The following is a 21,889-nucleotide window of genomic DNA, read 5'->3' on the forward strand; positions in this document are numbered from 1 at the left end:
TTATACTAAGGAGGAATGAAGTATCCACACGATGGTCATCTTTCTTGGTTTTCTTGTGTTTTGCATAATGTATCTCAGGTAATCTAAGTTTCTGGGCTAATATCTGCTTATCAGTGACTGCATATCTAGTGACTTCTTTTGTGATTGGGTTACCTCACTAAGGATGATATCCTCCAGATACATCCATTTGCCCAAGAAAGGAAATCAAATTCTTAACTATCAAAGAATGTGTTAAAAGCAGTCATCATTTTCCTCCTTGTATATACAGCTACATTATTGTTTGCAACAAGCTAAATGAAATAAATTCCCTCCTAAAGATTAAACTATCTATGAATTGAATTACCTATGTCCAAGGATGGTACAAGCTTTCCCATAAGAATCAGTTAACTCCTCATTCAAAGTTGCAAGTTCTTAGTCTTGAAACCCCATTGTATATGAACTGTATGCTGGTTTCAGGGGTTACAAAAGATACAAGTTATCATCACAGCATGTGAACCACACTAGCCCTGAAAAGTTGACTAAGTTGCTAAGACCAAGCATGATTTCTGTCCTGATAAGAGAGCCTTAAATCCAAACAGACAGCTATTGGTTACCACAAACATGTGAGTGCCCATTATTGGAGCTTTCTGGACATTTTGCCCTGCTGGTAATTATTTTGTGCTGTTGAAACGGTGGAGCACTATGGATTATTTAACCTCCCTTAAGAGTTTGTTCACTGTTTTCTGAAACCGTGGAAGCTAGACTTTAGGAAGTCTTTCGGGTACTATCCAACTCAAATTATCTGAATCCTGTGTCCTAGTTGTGAGGTGTCTTCAACAATACTGTTCCACAATCAACTTTAGAAAGAAAATTGAGGGGTACACCAACAGTCTATATTTCCTTATTTCATATATTGGGAGTCATTGGTAATTACCAGACAAACACATAAACTCTAGAGATAACGATATCTGTGAAACTTTTGGAGGAAACCAGAGATTATAATGCGATACTAGATCTTATTCCAGAAGATAAAAGATAATGTGAAAAAATTGATGAAATACAAGTTAAATGTAAAAATCCTTGTACTCTGATACTGGTTACTATTCTTAACAGACATGCCAAGCTAAACCGTGATCATAAAACCAAAGAAATTGACACGGCATTTGAGACTGTGTTATAATAGGTTGGCAAATTCCTTGTAAATCTAAAAATAGTGTACAATGAAAATGGTATATTGAGGGCTGGAGAGAGAGCTTAATGGTTAAGAACACTGACTGCTCTTCCAAATGTCCTGAGTTCAATTCCCAGCAAATACATGGTGACTCACAACCATCTGCAGTGTGATCTGATGCCTTGTTACAGTGTGTGTGAAGACAGCTACACTGTACTCATATACATAAATTAAATAAATAAATCGTTAAAAAAAATTTCTCTCTTTTGTTCTCCATCTTTCTTTTTACTTCTTATGATTTTAAGATATTTTTTCATATCCTGCTTCAATTGAATTACTATCTTATTCTGTTGTATGGATTATTGGTTTATTTGCTTATATTTTTTACAAATCTTTCTTATGAAAATAATAAACTGTCACAAGTGAAACATGTCTATCAAGTATCAAGATTTTTCAATAAAGTCAAGGATAAAAATGTTTTTCTTCCACAAGTATATGTTGTTATGAAAAAATAGTGTTCAGCCAAGCTACTGAATGCTCACAAACATGAGAAAAAAATAAAAAAGCAAAGCAAACCAAAAAATTTCATGTCATCAAAACTGTGAGAAGCACAGAAAAGCAAAGCAACATGACAATCAGTAAGAAAGGCTGTATAAAACACAGAAATGTTGAGTAATACAGTAACAACATAAAAAAAGAAAATCAAACCGTGCCCCAAAAGTGCTAGACAAAATGACAGGCAAGGGGCACAAGTTTCCCCTCACCAACTCTTGTCCGGAAATAAAAGCGAAGGAAAATCTCTAGGTGCAAAGACAAAATAGTAGATTATTGACCCACTGAGCAGATGCTGGGATGAGCAAGAATCAGAACTCAGAAACTGTGCCATCAATCCACTCTTCTGATAACAGCAGCCAATAAAGCACAAACACCTCTGTCCTAAAAACCCTAAAGACTTGCCCTCTACCCAATGAAAGGAAGAGTCATTGAGAACCACAGAACCACAGGAGACTGCAGGAGAAGCTGAAATGAACTGAACATACTGAACAAGCAACTCCTGCTAAGATTGAGTGTGGAAGTGAGTTCCATGGTAAGACAAGAGTATTTACCAGGTGAAGATAACAGAGGCTAGTGTCACAATAGAGACTCAGTCTTTGAAATATATGGAAGGGAAATTGAAGGACTACTCAATCTTAATAAATGAAAATGATGGTCGTTCGGGATGCGCAGCAATGGAGTCATGGTGGGAGTTGAGGTTCTGGGGAACTGCAGAGGCCTGAAAAGAGTGACAGTGTCTTTAAACTCCTATAGTTCAGCACAGGACGCATCTGATTAATGAATGATTTACCCATTGAGGACCCTTAAATCCTGTGGATAATCCTGTGAATTGATTCATCTGTTTGTAGTTGAAGCTTGGCACCCGCAGCTTTTCCTCTCCTGCCATTTTACCAGCCCACAGCTCAAGGGCTCTGGCTCCTCTGAAGTCCTGGTTGACTTCAGTATGCTGCGACGGAAACCAACCCACCTGGAGCTCAAGCTCGATGACATTGAGGAGTTTGAGAGCATTCGAAAGGACCTGGAGGCCCGTGAGAAGCAGAAGGAAGATGTGGAAGGTGTAGGAACCAGCAATGGAGAAGGAGCTGCTGGGCTCAGCAGTGATCCCAAAAGCCAGGAACAAATGATTAATGATCGAAATGGTTATAAACCCCAACTCAAGAGCAACAACCGCACACCTCAGTTCGGAAACTTTGAATTTTAGAGATTTATTCTCTTGCATGCCAGACCCCTGGGACAGAATACAATGATGACAAAAGTACCAACTAGATTTAGAGAATTACGTGTGTGCAACCAAGCAGAATGTTTTTCTGTCTCCTGCAGGGAAAGATGACTCCTGTGTGAAATTATTGCTGTCCAACCTTTCTGATAGACTAGAAGCCAAATTCTAGATTGTTCCTGGAAAATCGGACTGCAGAAGGCTTTCATGATTTTTGCTTTTAAAAATAAATATATTTTTGTAAAAAAAATAATGTGAGACGTCCTTAAAGGCAGCAGCACTGCTAACCCCCAGCTCTGACAGGTAACTGCTACAAGTGACACCATCCTCCTTGTCTTTACAAAAAGACCCCAGACCCAGAACTCTTGCAGTTGACCCCCTGGTCAAACTTAACTTGTTTATTCACTGCCTGGTGACTAATGACCATCCTTCAAGCAACAAAGATCCCAGATGAGTGTGCTCGGGCTGCAATCCAGCACTTGGGAGACTGAAGAAGGAATCTCAAAGAGCTGGAGGCTAGTCTGGGCTACAGAGCAAAATCTTGTCTCAAAAAGTCAAAAAAACCAAAGGAAACCAAGACAAGGATCCCTGCCCTCATGGAGACTGGACTCAAATAATCAAATTGTCAGAATCAAATCCACTTACAGGAAGGCTTTACACAAGGGGGGAAGTACAAGCAGCTCTAACAGTGAGAGACATTCTATTCTTCACTTGGGCCTTCACTTGCACAGCACCCATGTGAGAGCTACTTTAGCACCATGCCCTATTTTTACCATAAAACCCAGGGACAGAACCACCAGCTGTGAAAGCCAGAACATCTGGAATCAAGTTTCAAAGAAACTCCTCAACTGGGATTTACCCAAGATTTTGGATAGTTCCTGAGTGATGTGAATGGGAAGGTAGAGACAGAGGGGGGTGTATAGTTCCCTCCTAGCTTTTCTATAAAACCTTTTTTCTAGTTTTATTGATGACTCCTAAGTCCTGGTATCTTCCTTAGAACACAATGAAACCCCCAAGACATAGACTCTTTTTATTGCAGCCTGCAAAGGCCTTACAGGGGGCCAAGGAAAGAAAGAAAAGGCTCTGCCTGTTTCAGTCCTTCACTGCAACTCCCCAGTAGGATTTCCCAGAGTTGTTTTTGTGCCTTTTGTACTAACAGCTGTCATGCAGAGGGCTGTATGAGAGTGCTGAGTGATTCATGCAGTTTCTTTTAGTTCCTAAGAGGGCACACAATTCTGAGTTTGCAGACGGAGCTTAGCCACGAAGGTACTGCCTGCCTGCTTTCCAGACCCATGCTTCTAAATGGCCTCAACTACATTGCTTTCTTAGTGTTCTCAGCTGAGTCTTGAAGAAAGCAGTGTGTGGGGGAGAGAAAATTCTCTATTTTTGAGTTGCCAAGTATTTCTATGCTTTCTTATTAACAGAATGAGACAATTATTCATCATTAGACCAGGACTTATTGCAATTGCTAATCTTTTGGGGGCATACCTAAATTATATGTATCAATCCTGTGTTCCTTAGGATCTGTTTGTTTCTGGACTACCAACACCCAGGAGGTTAGTCACTTTATTCAGAAGAGTGACCTATTATTTTCCTGAAGTCTTCAGGTGTAATATAATCAATACACAGTAAAAATGTAGTAAGGCTTGGGCGCCTGTCTTGTGTGGAATGCCTTATCTGTATTACTCTTAATTTAAATAGGTGCTAGTACTCCTTTGTGTGTATGCATATGCAGGGCATGCTAGGGATTGAACCTAGAGCTTAGAAAGGCACATGAGGCTAGCTCTCAACCAGCTGAGCTACACCCATAGCCATTTGTTTTTGCAACAGAGTCCCTCACTGTGTAGAACCCCAGGCCCACCTGCAATTATACCCATCTGCAGTCCTCTCTGCCTCCATCTTCATAGCTGCTTCTGAGATCCCTGCTGCTACAGGGAGAGACAGAGAAGCTATGAAGTGTCTTTAAACACGGTACCCAAGTGTCAGGATTACACTTCATTCCCTTTGACTTACAGACCAGGTTGCTAGACTCTATGATAGTAGAGGGGCTCCGGTGGGGCACATTTGCCATCAGTATGTACCCCTCCTCTTTACTTCCCCTATATTCTGAGTGGCACATTCCCTTAGAATTCCCTCCCTCTCTCTGCCACAAAGAAGCAGAGATAGCCTTACTGGTGTTAGGGCCTGAGCTTTCAGAGCCTCTCATGCTGCTGTCCATATTTTTATGGTATTAATAAACTTCTGGCCCAAAAGGAAAAAAAATGAAAATGATTAGGTATGATATAATACACAACAACTCCCCACTGTGAACACAAGAAAACTCAAATCGAATGTATTTCCTCATCTGCCCATGATTAGACGTTGAGTCCAAATTTTGTCTAAACTTTTGGCACTAAAGTATGTGTCATAGGGAAAGAAAAATTCCTTGTTATTTACTCTTCACGGATTAAGAAGACTGGCCATCACTCTGGAAGACATGGTCACTGGGTGTGAAAAATCCAGGGTGAGCAGGATTGTTTTCTAGATCCTGGACAACGACGAGGGAGGAAAGAAAAAAAAAATTACAGATCTACGCTAGATCATTTTGACTCAAATTTTAGTTCTAAATTGCAATGAAAACCAGGCAATGAATTTGACAGAGAACATTCCATAATACCTGGCAGTGCTTGAAGAGAGACAATCAAGGTGAAATGTTATTTAAATATGTAAACTGCACTTGATCTTTGCTGATCATGATTCTCCATTGCTAATCATGATTCTCCATTGTCATCAAGCCAGTTAAAATTCTGAAGCAATTATATGAGTATAAAAAAATTTTGAGGATCCTGAATGTTTAGATGATAGAAAATAAGATGTCACACCTTAACTTTACAATGTAATCCTTTTATATGAATTCCAGAAAGAAGTGAGTGCATATCACACTAGGTGGCCATGAACAGCAACTAAAAAATGTAGGACTTCTTAATTCCTGAGACAGGAAATTGTATGCATTGAGCAGAGATTAAAGAAATATGAAACATCCCATCTAATAAAAGATGGTTTGAGTCAGCTTAAATAAACTAGATTTGCAATTGTGTTTGTATTTCTTATTGAAGAAAAAAGGGAAACTGATTTGATATAACTTGCTATTGCTTTTCACAAAATGCCACTTCTTAGGTATTTGTATAATTACGTCTGAATAATGACAACCTTGGCTACCTAATACATATTCAGTATTCATTGAAGCTATGATGAGGGAATCACAAAATAAGAGATGGTACACACCAAAATAATAATAATAATAATAATAATAATAAACATTGGAACTGGTTCTGTTTTTTTTTCCCCTCATTTGCTTTTGAGGACAGAGGAATAGATGTGTGTAGAAAGAAAATGGGATTAGTCTAATCTTTGCAGGTACACATCAAGGACATTAGTCAACACTTTAGGTTACATATCCTTCCAATTACACGCATGGCTGGCATAATAAAAGCACAGGAACTCCCAAAATGCCACTCCTTATTTTGTTAATGAATTTAACAGCCAGAATTGATCTAGCTTATCTTCTATCAATGTGTTGCCTACCTAGGTGTCCCCTGTACGGCTTAATTTAACCAAGGGTTTTTTTCTGTTTATTTTCAGTCATGCCTTCTTCATCAGTGATGTTATTTCTTATAACTCTGCTGGTACTATCCATGGTCATGGTCACGAGTGTTATGTGGATAAATATCTGAGATATAACTGCTTACTCTTTAAAGTGGTATAATAAATATGGATACAGAAATCCTAATGGTAAGTTGTATAACAGCATTCTCATTGGGTCTTGAAATACTTAACAGGGATATGAAGAGAGAGACTAAAGTTGAACTCTCCACTTCTCTATAGGACCCAATAGTGAAATGTGGGACCTAGACACTTGAACAACCAGATGTTCTACAAATATATGACACTTACAAGATGTCAATGATATACTTTAAGGGGATTGAGATATCTGTCAGTGAGTAAAGCATTAAAAGTTATGTTTAGATATAAAGCGTGCAAAGTATATCACTGTGAAATATGACATGGAGGGGGCAGAAGAAACCAGCAATGAAAAAAAGGACTGTGTCTAAAATCAGTTGAATATATATAGACCAACAGTCAAAGTTATCTTTTAGACTGTTTAGGATATAAAGTTGGCCTCAATGTCAAGAGATAACTCCTCATTCCTCTATAGCATTCACATGGTTCCCAATCAAGTTTGATGACGTAACATTCATCATAATAAACTGTATTTTATGATCTTTCAACATTTAATGATTGATTATTAATCATTTGGGAATCTCACATCATATATCCCATCACACTCGAATACCAGTCTGCCCATATATAATATTATTTTCCCAAGATCTATACCAACACATAAATAAATAAATAAATAAATAAATAAATAGAAATGTCCATTTGCTATATATATATATATATATATATATATATATATATATATTCACTTTAGCATGATGAAATTTATAGTAGCAAGCTGCCTCATCCCCACTGGATGATGAGTCTTTCTCTGCCTATATCCCCTCCAAAAGTCATCAATTAAGGGGAATTGTGAAGTGGCTTGAGCAGAGTGGAGCCACCCCTACCTCACTTGCATGCATTCCTGCATGTTCCTCAGTGCTCTAGCCTGTTGAGTCATGGTGGGTCAGCTCACTCACAGATATTAAGTTGCCTTCAGGCAGTAGCCTTGACCATGGGAATCCACATGAGATGTGGTGGTTAAGACAGAGAACAGGCATCAATATGGCTCTTGGACATAGCAGGACCACTGACTCAAAAATGGCACCCACCGGGTAAACAGACCACCAATGTCAACAGTGTATAAGGTGGTTACAGGTACCACTAAATCACCATGGCTCTGCAAAGGCAACAAAGCCTCAGACATCACTGACATAATAGGCAGCTGGACAGACAGAAAACATCCATATGAATCCCAGGCTTCATTGAGGTCTAGGAAAGAAGCATGAAACACTGATAACACTGTGGACTCCAGTGTCATCTTGGACCAAGATCCGATCCAAAAAGTGAACCTTTCCTCTTTGCCCAGATCCAGGGGAAATTTCAAAGTTGTGCATAGGTTCTTGGGCTGAATGTGTATCTGCATAGGCTCCAACGTGTTTTATACCATCCTACTGACCCATCCTGCAGACCCTACTGAGCAATGGCTGCATGAAGACCTCAGTCTCTCTGTTACCTGTACTCACATCTCCGGTTCCTCTTCTCTCCCTATCTCAATCCCGGCTCTTTTTTATTCTCTTTCCTACTTCTCCATCACATGTTTGTTCCTTGTAGTTGCCCTTGGGAGACTTCTAGCCTGCCTTCAAAGTGAAAAATATTATCAAATGTATTGATAATTTATAACACACAGCAACTTTATTAACTTGCTGAATGTTACAAATTTTAATTAGTTTTGAAAATTTCTGCCCTCCTAAAAATGCTCCACTGAAACACAATCAAAAACATGTCTTTTCAGAAGAATTTATATAGAGAAAACAAGATGGTATATAACCAAAATTATTATCTTCTCTCAGAAATCTCATTTTAAGCTTTGAAATAAATTATCTATTTAGTTTGAGTTTAATTGCATAGAGGAAATTGTAGGTGTATGACAACCTTGGCTTAGATAAAATGTCTACCATATGCATTCTTCCTACCTTGAATTAAGTTTCATTAGTCTGTTCTATCATACGCTAATGGTCCCTATTCCTGGAACCTAAAAGAAGAAATAGGCATATACAGTGTAGAAAATTGACATACATTTTGTGAGGGTCTATGGGTACCGAAATAAATAAATAAATAAATAAATAAATAAATAAATAAATAAAACAAAAACAATCCCTGGATAGGTCTTGTATTTTTTTGCTATAAACCTGTTATAAACAACTGTCTCTGCCTCAGGTTCTGACACAGACTCTAAAATAATCTGCTATATTTGCTGATCACAAGATAAACCAGAAGACTTTCTTGGATATGATTGAATCTGAAGGAGAACCAAGCATCCAAGAGGCCTTTGGGATGAACACCTGTGCCTTTGACCAAGACCAAACATTGCTTGAAGATCAGTCCAATTCTAATCAACACAACTTAAATATGTCTAAATTATTGATGGCCCAGTCAAATGTGGTGCTCAGAAATATCAAGTGGACACAGTAAATTTCCAAAGAATGCCGCAAAGACTTCAATGGACTAGAGTTAGGTGCAAACAAGGTGACTTTTACAGGCAAGTCTTCTACTCTGTGCAAGAAACCTTGAACATATTGAAAAATTAGTGGGAGTTATAATATGGTTATTTAGAAGCCCTTGTGTCATACCTGCTATGCCTCTTGCTAGGCTCTCTTTCAAGTTCTACATCCTATTCACTTAATCCCCCAAATTCAAGGTGAATGTCTTAGGGTTTATTGCTGTGAACAGACACCATGACTAAGGCAAATCTTATGAGGACAACATTTAATTGAAGCTGGCTTACAAGTTCAGAGGTTCAGTCCATTATCATCAATGTGGGAACATGGCAGGTTCTAGGCAGGCATGGTGCAGGCAGAGTTAAGAGTTCCCCTATTTCTTAGAGAGCTTTTATAAGAAACATTTTACAACTTAGAAATAAACACTAAAATCACTTTTTAAAGTATCCCTTTACGTCCTACAAATTCTTCTAGCAGGCTGAAAGTTAGAGCCACACAATTCCTGTGGAGATAGAACAAAGTCTCCATTACTTATTCACCCACTGCTAGGTGTTGATCCCCTAACTCAGCAGCATTAAACCCTCAGATTGCACATAATGTTTTTATAGGACTCTTTAGTAACTATCAACAAGTATTTAGTATAGTTATACAGCTAGAATATCCAGAGACTATCAGTCTATAAAGCTACACCCAGAGTCCAACTGAGTGTCTCCTTTCAACCTGATCCAGGCTGTGAAGCATCTGGGACAAAATGCCTCCAACAGATCCATCCCTAAAAGTTTTGGTAATATTGATTGAAGGGAGAGGACTCAGCCCAAGTAGCTGGTTCTGTCCATTGAATGGTAGTCCTGATTCTATAAGAAAACAGACTAAGAAAGCTGAGGGAAGAATTCCCTCATCATTCCTACATGCTTCTACATCAGATCCTGCCTCCAAGTTCCTACCTTGCTTGAGTTTCTGTCGTGACTTCCTTCAATGATGCCCAGAAATATGGAAGTATACAATAAAGAGACCCTTTCCTCTTCAACTTACTTTTGATTCACTGTATTTCATCGTAGCAATAGAAACTCTAATTACGATAGCATCTATGATACAAATTGAAACTGCTTGGCATTGTGGCCAATAAAACCAATTTGATTTAGCAATTTGTTGATAAATAATAATTCTGATATTATCAAAAAGGAAAGATGAATCCATCCTTTTTTCAGCATAATAAACTGATTAAAGTAAGTGTTTCTTCCTCAGAGTCTAGAAGCAAATTATTCATAGGAAATTCATAGTAGTCACATGCAAAGTATGCTTTACAAGTCCATTGGATGTGGCCTAATGAGTCATTGGCCCATGTAAGATCATCCATGACATAAAATATATTTATCAAAATCCATAATACATCTTTGAAGCTTTAGTGGAAGGAGGGAAAGTTAACAAAACACAAGGCAGGCTCAATCAAAGGATTACAGAGTAGTAGCAATTAAGCCTAACTTTATTAGATAGCCAAAACATTTTACAATTATGAGAACTGTTACACTCAGTTAATTCTTTAAAGTTTTCTGAAAATGCAAACACAAAAACTTGGAAGCAAAATGAAGAAACTGTGCATTTGACTCATTTTCTACAAATTAAATTTTAATCCAAAATCTTCCTTTACCTCAAACTTTACAGTATATTTAAGATTCATAGACCATGGAACATTGTAGATCACCATGCAGAGATATTTTTTTTTTAATTTTGATTTCTCTGGCTCAGAAACCATAGGGATTAGGTGACAGTTTGGTGTTTCCAACCATGCAGAAGGAAATCAAATTCAAAACTATCAAACTGTGTATTAATTCTAGTCATCATCTTCTTCCTTGTTTATACAGCTGCACTATTGTTTTTAACAACCCAAATAGAATAATTTGACTCCTGAAGATTAAAACCATTTGTGAATTGAATTAACTCATCCTAGGATGGTTTCAAAGCTTCCCATATTGGTCAGTTAAATAACTCCTCATTCAAAGTTCCAAGTTCTCAATCTTGAAAGACCATTCTATAGGAATGTCTCCCTGGTTCCTGAGGTTAACACTTCATGCAGGTTTCAGGAATTACAATAAGATACATGGTATTATCCTAGGGTACCAACCACACTAGTCGTGGAAAGTTGTATAAGTTGCTATGACCAGGCATGATTTCCCTCCTGTTAAGAGAGACTTGAGTCCAAATAGACAGCTGTTGGTCACCACCAACATGTGACTGCCCACAATTGGACTTTTTGGACATTTTTCCTTTTGGTAATTATTTGTGTTGTTGCAGCAGTGGAGCACTGTTGATTGCTTACCTCCCTCAGAAGCTTGTACAGTGTTTTCTGGAACCATGGAAGCTAGACTGTAGGAAGCCTTGAAGGATTGATCCAACTTGAGTTATCTAAATCCTGTGTCATAAGTGTGAGGTGTCTTCAACAATACTGCCCCACATTCAACCTCAGAGAGATAACTGAGGGACACACCAACAATGTATATTTCCTTATTTCATATATTGCAAGTCGTCTGTAATAACCAGATGGATGTGGAAACTCTAGAGATAAAGAAATCTGACTGAGAAACATTTGCAGGGAACCAGAGACTAAGATGGGATACTAGATCTCATTCCAGAAGATAAAAGATGACATGTTAAAAAATGATGAAATACAAATGAAACATAAAATCCTATGTGCTCTGATGCTGTGTCCTTATTCTTAACAGATATACCAAGCTAAAATGTGATCATATAACCAAATAAGCTGAAAGAGCACTTGCGATAGTGATACAATATGTTGGCAAATTCCCTATAAACCTAAGAATTGTGTAGAATGAAAATATGTGGAAATAAACCAAAAATAAGGTTTTCTTAAACATTTCATTTTTGAACAAAATATCTTGATATGCTGCAATGCTTTACTGAATTATCATTTTACTCTGTAATATGATTATTTTATTTGGTTATACATTGTGATATTTTTCATTGTTTTCATATTATGATAATAACCTGTGACATGTGAAACATGTTTATCAATTATCAAGATTATTAAATAATGTCACAAATAAACAATTTTTTCATCAACAAATACTTGTTGGTGTGATAAAAAGAGTGTTCACCCAGGCAATACTCTATTAAATGCTAACAAATCTGGAAGAAACACAAAACAAAACATAAAATCCATGTCATCAAAAATGTGAGACACAAAGGAAATGAAGGGAGAATGAAGTCAATCAGAAAGGCTATACAAAAGTCAACCATTGGATTGAACCTGGGCACCCCAATGAAAGACTTAAGGTAGGGACTGAAGGAGCTGAAGAATCTTGTAATCCCATAGGTAGAGCAACAATATCAACTAACAGGACCCCACAGAGCTCGCAGGGACTAAACCACCAACCACAGAGTATCCATGGGTGGATCCATGGCTCCCACCACATATGTAACAGAGGACTGCTTTATATGACATCAGTAGGAGGGGAGGAGCTTGGTCCTGTGGAGACTTGTTGCCCCATCAAAGGGGGATGCTGTAGGGGTGAGCCAGGAATAGATGAGTGAAAGGGAAACACCCTCTTAGAGACAAAGGAGAGGGGGAATGGGGCTGCAGTTTTGGAGGGAAAACCGAGAAGGGGGGACAACATTCGAAATGTAAATAAACAAACTAATTAAAAAAAATAAAGGATGTGTAAAATACAGATATATTGAATAATACAGTAATAATGGTGACAACAAACCATGTCCCATAATGCTAGACAAAAAGAGGGGCAAGGGGGAAGAGTCTCCACTCCCCATCTCTTGCCTGGAAACAAAAGCAAAGGAAAATCTGTAGGTGTAAAGACAAAATAGTAGATTATTGCCCCACAAAGCAGATGCCCCACCAAGCAGAAGTTACTCAGGGTTGCTATTCCATGTCTCTCTGTTAACTATTCTGATGAGCAAGAATCAGAATTCAGGAGAAACTGTGCAATCAATCCACTCTTCTGGGAACAGCATCCAATAAAGCACAAACACCTCAGGACTCAAAACACTAGAGACCCACCCTCTACTCATTTAAAAAGGAGGAGTCACTGAGAACCAGAAAAGCACAGGTGCCTCCATCAAACTCTGAACTGAACTGAACTGAACTGAACTGAACTGAACTGAACTGAACTGAACATATGGAACAAGCAATTCCTGCTAAGACTAAGGACTATGAAAGCAACTTCCACGGTAAGATAACAGTATTTACAAGTTAAATTACTGAAGTAAGTGACACATTACAACTCAGTATTTAAAATATACAACTGGGAAATCGGAGGACTACTCAATCTCAAAAAAAAAAAAAATTAAATTGTCAGATGAGATGTAACACAAAAACTTACCACTCTGAACACATGCAAAAAAATCTTGAATTGCATGCTTTTCCTCATCTGCCAAATAAATATGAGTTCAAATTTTGTCCAAACTTTTAATCCTAAAGTGTCACAGGGAAAGAAAAATGACTTGTTCTTTATTCTTCAGTGAATAAGAATAATGGCCATCAGACCAAAAGGTACTGGTGTGATTTCCATGAAATCTGGCAGTGAATTTGACAGAGAACATTACAGAGTATGTGGCAGAGCTTGAAGGGAGAAAATCATATGGAAATGGTATTTAAAAATTTAAAATGTACTAGATCTTTGCTGATCATGAATTTGAATAGTCATCCAGCCAGTTAGAAATTTGAAGCAATTATATGCTTATAAAAAATAAAGATTTTGAGGACTCTGATATAGAAGATGAGATGTCATACCTTTTGTTTACAATGTAATCCTTTTATATGAGGTCCAGAAAGAAAAAGAGTGTGTACCATACTAGGTGGCCATTAGAAGTACCTAAAGAATGTAGGGCTTCATTAATCCTGTGACAGGAAATTATATGCAATGAGCAGAGTTTGATTAAAATTTAAAGAAAATATGAATCAGTCCCTCTAACAAAAGATTGGTTGAGTGAACTTAAATAGACTAAATATGCAATTGTGTTTGTATTTCTTATTGTAGAGGGAAAAAAAGGGGGGGGGGAATTGATTTGATATAACTTACAATTGCTCTTGACAAAACCCCACTTCGAAGGTGTTTATACAGTTATACCTGTATAATGACAGCCCTGGCCGTCTAATACATACCCAGTATTCATTGAAGCTATGAACAGATAATTGCGAAATAAGAGATGGTACACACAAAAAAACTAATAATTAAAACATTGAAACTGGGGCTGGTGAGATGGCTCAGTGGGTAAGAGCACCCGACTGTTCTTCCGAAGGTCCGGAGTTCAAATCCCAGCAACCACATGGTGGCTCATAATCATCCGTAACAAGATCTGACGCCCTCTCTGGAGTGTCTGAAGATAGCTACAGTGTACTTACATATAATAAATAAATCTTTAAAAAAAAAAAAAAACATTGAAACTGGTCCATTTTTTTTCTACATTTGCCTTTGTGGACAGAGGAATAGACCTGTGTAGAAAGAAACTAGGAATCATCTAATCTTTGCAGGTACATACCAAGGACACTAATCAACACTTTGGTTTGCATATCCTACCAATTACAAGCATGGTGAGCACAATAAAACTACAGGAACTCCCACACTGCAACTCCTCCTTATTTTGTTAATGAATTTGTTATCCAGAGCTGCTTTGGCTTATACTCTATCAATGTGTTGCTTACCTCTGTGTCCCCTGTACTGTCTAATTCAACCAAGGGCTTTTTTTTTCTCTGTCTCCTTTCAGTCATGACTTCTTTACCAATGATGATATTTCTTGTAATTCTGCTGCTTCCATCCATGCCCACGGAAGGCAGGGTGAGTGTTTCATGGATAAATATCTCAGATATAACTGATTACTCTTTGAAGTGGTATAATAAATATCAATACAGAAATCCTAATGGTATGTTGGAATGCATTCTCATTGTGTTCTTGGAGAACTTAACAGGGATATGAAGATAGAGACTAAGATTGAACTCTCCACTTCTAGAAGCTGTAGTACCTATTAGTGACATGTTGGAACTTGAAACTTGAACAGGGAGATGTGCTACAAATACATGACACTTAATAGATGACAAAGATACTCATTAAAGTAATTGAGGTACCTGTCAGTGAATAAAGCACTAAAAGTTGAGTTCAGATATAAAGCTTGCAAATTATAACACTGTGAAATATAACACAGGGACAGAAGAATCCAGCAATGAACAAAGGGCTTTGTCTCAAATACAGTTGAGTATACGGACCAACAGCCAAAGTTACCTGTTAGCTTGTTTCGTATGTGAAGTTGACCTTAATCTCAATAGATAACTCCTCATTCTTCTGTAGCATGCACGTGGTTCCCAATCAACATTTATAATGAACTATTTTATGACCCTTTCAGCTTTTAATGATTGATTGATTGATTACTAATTATTTTGAAATCTCACATCATATACCCCCATCGCACTTAACTACCAACCTGCCCACATATGAGGCACTTTCCCCATGATCTGTACCCATAAGAGAGAGAGACAGAGACAGAGACAGAGACAGACAGAGAGACAGAGAGAAGGTCTATTTGCTGTCACGTATATATATTGACTGGAGCATGGGCAATTTTGCAGTGGCCAAACCCCCACTGGAGGATAAGTCTTTTCCTGCCTGTATCAAAGCCAAAAGCTGTCCACTAAGGGGAACTGTGAAGTGGCCTTAGCAGAGTGGAACCAGATCTACCTCACTTGCACCCCTGCCTGTACCTTAGTACTCTGAGTTGTTGCATGGTGGGTCAACTCTCTCACAGACATTAAGATACCTTCAAGCAGCAACCGCAACCATGGGAATACACATGGGCTTTGGTGGTTAGACAGACTTCAGACATCAGTTTGGCCCTTGGCCATATTAAGATTCAAACATGGCACCCAGTGGCTGCAGAGACCACCAGCCTGAACAGGATTTAAGGTGGTTACATGTACCATTAAATCACCATGGCTCTGCAGGGCAGCAAAGCCTGAGACATCACTGATGCATCTGGCAGCTGCACATAAATTCCAGGCTTCACTGAGGTCTAGAGAAGAAGCATGGAACACTGACAATATTATGGACACCACTGGCATCTTGGACCAAGGTCCAATCCAAAAAGTGACCCTTTCCTCTTGGCCCAGATTCAGGGCAAATTTCAAAGCTATGTGTCAAATTCTGGGGTTAAGTGAGTGTCTGCATAAGCTCCAAGCTGTTTTATACCACCCTGTTAACCCATCCTGCTGATCCTACTTAACAATGACAACATATAGATCTCAGTCTCTCCGTCACCTGTATCGACATCTGCAGTTCCACCTCTCTCCCTAGCTCACTCCTTGCTCTGTTTTTCTCTTTCCTACCTCTCCATCACATTTTTGTTCTTTGTAGTGGCCCTAGGGATGATTCCACTCTGCCAACAAAAAGAACAATATTTTTTAATCAATATTTTTCAAAACTTCTACCTTCCTAATAAATGTTCCACTGAAACTCAATCAAAAACACATCTTTACAGAATAATTTTTATATACAAAACAAGACTACTATTATCTTATCTCAGACAACTCAATTTTAAGTTTTGAAACAGTCTATTTAGTTCGAGTTTACGTGCATAGATGGAATTGTAAGTGTATGACAACCTTGGCTTAGACAAAATGTTTATTATGTTCTTTTTTTTTACCATGAATTTATAAAGTTCATTAGTCTGTTTGTTCAAACATACACTAGTGTTCTCTATTCCTGGAATCTAAAAGAAGAAATAGGCATAGACAGAGTAGAAAATTGATATACATTATTGTGATGGTCTATGGGTACTGAAGTAAAAAATAGAACAAAAACAATCCCTGGATAGGTCTTGTATTTCTTGCTATAAACCTGTTATAAACAACTGTCTCTGCCTCAGGTTCTGACACAGACTCAAAAACCATCCACTATATCTACTGACCACAAGACAAACCAGGAGACTTTCTTGGATAAGACTGAAGACAATGGAAAACCAGGAAAACCAAGCATCAAAGAGGTCTATGATATGGTCACCTGTGCCTTTAATCAAGACAAAACATTGCTTGAAGATCAGTCCAATTCTGATCAACACAACTCATATCTGTCTCAATTAATGACGAACCTGGACAAATGTGGTGCTCAGAAATATAAAGTGGCTGAATACGTACCAGAGGATGGCTTTGGTGGGCATGAATGGGGGGAGGGGCCCTTGATCCTAAGATGGCTCGATAACCCAGTATAGGGAAATGCCAGGACAGGGAAGCAGGAGTGGGTGGGTTGGTGAGCAAATGGAGGGGGATGTGGAATAGGGAATTTTTGGAGGGGAAAACAAGAAAAGGGATAACATTTGAAATGTAAATAAAGAAAATATCTAATAAAAATTTTTTAAAAAAAAACAAAGAAATATCAAGTGGACACAGTAAATTTCTAAAGCATGCCCCAAAGGATTCAATGGACCAGAGTTAGGCATGAACAAGGTACTTTTTTCCGGCAAGTCTTCTATTCTGTGGAAGAAACCTTGTACATACTGACAAATTAGTAGAAGTTCTAATATGCTTTACTAGAGCCCCTAGTGTCATACCTACTCTGCCTGCTAGGCCCTCTTTCAAGTTGTACATCCTATTCATTTAACCCCCCAAATTCAAGGAGAATGTCTTAGTTAGGTTTATACTGCAGTGAACAGACACCATAACCTAGGCAAGTCTTATAAAGACAAGACTTAATTTGGGCTGACTTACATGTTCAGAGGTTCAATCCATTATCTTCAAGGTGGGAGCAGGGCAGCATCTAGGCAGGCATGGTGCAGGCAGAGCTAAGAGTTCTACATACTCATCTGATGGGTGCTAGTGGAATACTGCCTCCTAGGCAGTGAGGGTGAGGGTTTTAAGCCCAGGCACACAGTGACACACCTACCCCAACAAGGCCACAATTCCTAATAGTTCTATTCCCCGAGCCAAGCATATACAAACCATTATGGAGAATGTAGTCTATAAATAAACACAAGAAACTAATCTCTCCTCCCTCCAGTGAAATACTAAAAATGCCAGAGGCAGCAAAGTAAGGGTTCTGAACCAGCTGTGAAAGGAGCTAGGAATTTGCAGTACTTCAGAACCAACAGCCAAACCTACCTTTCTTTAAATGGACATACTTTCATGGTAACACTCCCAATAAATTCATTATGGGCACCCTCCCTTCCTCACTGAAATTTGATCAAAGGCAGATGGAAATGTTTTATGCTTTAAGCTATGAAGCTTTGTAGTTATAAAATATTAAGTATCATGGCTGTTCTCTTTATCTTCTTTTGGATAATTTCATATAAGTACATGATGCATTTTATCTCAGACTCTCTTACTTTCCTCTATCTCCCAGAAACTATAAACTCTTTTCCCAATAAGTGACTCTTATGCTTTGTGTATTTTTGTTTGGTTTTGGAAGCTCAAGAAGTTCAAGCAGGCATACACACCTGGTCATATGCATGAAATGATCTGTGAAGCCAAAGAAAATCACCAAAGGCTGAGACACTGAAGATAATGACTCTCCCTGCCCCAGCAGCCCTCCACTGCCAATGCCTCTCTGGAGAGCCATATCTGGGACTGAATGTTGACAAGACCAGTCTGCTGCAAGCCATTTTCATGCAAACCTAGGTCTAATCCTCCACATGGAAAAGAAGTGTAAGGTTGAGGGTGTGTTCCAATTTGGTCAAGTCAGTTAAGCTCTTACAAAACTCAGATAAAAAGCTGCTATTGGACCTGTTGAGGACACACCCTTCTTTGCAAATAGAACATCTTTCATATTCAGATTTCAAATGACTGCTCCTCCACCAACAATCACTTTACCTGGAGACCTGGTAGGATAATACTCCCTGTAAATCTTCAATGTGAATACTTTTTTTTTTTCTTTTTTGCTTTTTTTAAATTTATTTTTTTAATTCATGCTTTATACTCCATAGTTCATTCCCTGCCCCTCCCCATCCACCTTCCAACTGCTCCACATTCCATACCTCCTCCCCTACCCCACCCTTCTCCACGTAGATGCCCCCACCTTCCCCAACCCACATGACCTCTAAACCCCCTGGGGCCTCCAGTCTCTTGAGAGTTAGGTGCATCATCTCTGAAGGAACACAGACCTGGAAGTCCTTTACTGTATGTGTGTTGGGGGCCTCATATCAGCTGGTGAATGCTGTCTGTTTGGTGGTCCAGTGTTTGAAAGATCTCAGGGGTACAGATTAATTAAGACTGCTGGTCCTCCTACCTGATCGACCTCCTCTTTAGCTTCTCTCAGCCTTCCTTAATTCAACAATGGAGATCAGCTGCTTCTGTCTCTTGCTTAGGGACAAATAATTGCATTTGACTCTTTCAGCTGCTTGTTGGGTCTTTCAGAAGGCAGTCATGATAGATCCCATTTTGTGAGTGTTCCAAAGCCTCAGTAATAGTGTCAGGCCTATTAAAGCAGTTGAAGGTCTGTGAAAGTGTGAAAGTCTCCTCAGAGAATGACTCTCATTGATACTTTTGTCACAGGAAGNACTCAAACCAGATGCAGCATTCATAGTCTAGAACTGCTTCCCATGGAGNTTTAGATGGTGAAGCCTTGTCATGTGGGTTTGTTATTGTCTGTATCTTGTGTCACATTCTTAGACAGTAATTGGCTATGATGTTTTGCATGTTTTTAAGTTGACTGAGGTTTTTCTAATTGACAAAGCAGAATATCAGTTACCAAGTTTTACTATACAGGCTAAGACCATGAATTAAATAGATTTAATTCTCTGTTTTAAATTGTAACTTCATATGCATTTCCAAATTCTTCACTTAGAAATACAGATACTATGAAGGGAAATTAAAATGCAAAGATTTTTAAATTCATCTTCAAATAAATATGGAGCACTATAAAAGTTTTCAATAGGAATATATCACATAGGAATATACATCTCATTCTAAAACATAACTCACAATCTATTCAGAATGAAAAACTCTTTCCCCTTTTACCTAAATGCAGCTCAGCCTAACAGTCTTCTAATTCATTAGCAGCAGGCTAAACTGTAGCACTGTCTTACTGAAGCTGTGTAATTCCCATTTCTCTGAAGGCATGAACTACATCAATTTTCTCACATGAAAACATTCCATTATCTGTTCCTGTACAAAGAACATGTCAGTTAAGTAAAAGCCCATATTTTGGTAGAATTTTGATCCAGTGGATTTGTTTGTCATGATTGTGGCTTTAGTTTCTATGCTTAATTATTCTGATTGATAATAAAAGACTATTAGTCATATTTTTTCACTACCAGAAATGCTCAGAAGTAGTCTATAGGAAATAAAGCATCCCTATTTGGGTTGAATGATTCAGAAGCTTCAGTCCACTTGTTTTCCTCTAGCCCACAGTAGACCCCACTGCTGACATGACCTGGCCCGCGGGACAAGTTATTCCATGGTCATCGAGGGGGATCCCAAACCTATATTGAAATGGGGATAAAAGAAGAGACGGAGACCATGCACGTGCTTGTCATAGTCTCATTTACTGAAGGCTAAAGTTTTATACAATACAGAGAGGGGTTGGGAAGTGATCAAAAGAGACATAGTGAAGGACAAATGGGGAAGCTAATTGCGAGTCTGAAACTTTTAGTGATTTATCTCAGGTCCTTGGCATCATTGCTCCGGAACATCAGGCGCCTAATCTCCGAATCCCGGATCCACCTAACAGCCCAAGGTGACAGCTCCGGGCAGCTCCAGAATGCAAGAAGACTCCCTCAGTCAGTGATATTTGCTTAGGGCCAAAATCTTGCTGATTCCCACGAAACAGCCTTGAGGGAAAAGGGGGCAACTGGCTCCAATCAAAGAATTATATGGCTCTCAGCTGCATGCTGTAAAAATGCCTGGGCTGTAAAATGCATGGGTTTTCTCAACCTAGTCTCCAACACAGACATGAGTTAATAGAGGTGTCAATTCTCCCCTAGATGAAAAGATAAAGAGGGGCTGCTGCTAAGATTATTCCCTTTCATGTGGTCATGCCAGGGCCCATGTCCTTAGAATCAATGTAAAATGAACTGAATAAGTTGTAAATTTATTGAAGAGGGGGGCCATAGAGGAAGTCAAATGGGCAAGATGATGTAGATGCCGTGCACATGTGAGAGGTTATGAAAGATATTTTTTCTTTTTTTTATTAGATATTTTCTTTATTTACATTTCAAATGCTATCCCGAAAGTTCCCTGTACCCTCCCCCTGCCCCTGCTCCCCTAACCACCCACTCCCACTTCTTGGCCCTAGCATTCACCTGTGCTGGGTCATATAAAGTTTGCAATACCAAGGAGCCTCTCTTCCCAATGATGGCTGATTAGGCCATCTTCTGCTACATATGCAGCTAGAGACATAAGCTCAGGGGGTACTGGTCTGTTCATATTGTTGTTCCACCTATAGGGTTGCAGCCCCCTTCAGCTCCTTGGGTACGTTCTCTAGCTCCTCCACTGGGGGCCCTGTGTTCCATCCAATAGCTGACTGTGAGCATTCACTTCTGTGTTTGCCAGGCACTGGCATAGCCTCACAAGAGGCCGCTATGCTGGCATGTGCATTAGTATCTGGGTTTGGTGGCTAAAGATGGGATGGATCCCCAGGTGGGGTAGTCTCTGGGTAGTCCATCCTTTCATCTTAGCTCTAAATTTTGTCTCTGTATCTATATCCTTTCATGGGTATTTTGCTCCCTATTCTAAGGAGGAATGAAGTATTCGCACGATGGTCATCCTTCTTGGTTTTCTTGTGTTTTGCAAAATGTATCTTGGGTATTCTAAGTTTCTGG

General features: G+C 38.8%; 1 protein-coding gene and 1 pseudogene across 1 annotated transcript; both read left to right on the forward strand.

The window, feature by feature from the left end:
• The first annotated feature begins 2,648 nt into the window (after positions 1 to 2,648).
• LOC110336110 lies at positions 2,649 to 2,906 on the forward strand (annotated as a pseudogene).
• A 10,363-nt stretch (positions 2,907 to 13,269) lies between these two features.
• LOC110336075 (exocrine gland-secreted peptide 1-like) lies at positions 13,270 to 17,347 on the forward strand. The gene is made up of 3 exons (XM_021218489.1): positions 13,270 to 13,321; positions 14,858 to 14,928; positions 17,006 to 17,347. Exons 1-3 carry the CDS (start codon positions 13,270 to 13,272, stop codon positions 17,345 to 17,347), a joined length of 465 nt encoding a protein of 154 aa, XP_021074148.1.
• Positions 17,348 to 21,889: the final 4,542 nt, after the last annotated feature.

This window comes from Mus pahari, chromosome 18, assembly GCF_900095145.1.
Source record: "Mus pahari chromosome 18, PAHARI_EIJ_v1.1, whole genome shotgun sequence".
NCBI classification, from domain to species: domain Eukaryota; kingdom Metazoa; phylum Chordata; class Mammalia; order Rodentia; family Muridae; genus Mus; species Mus pahari.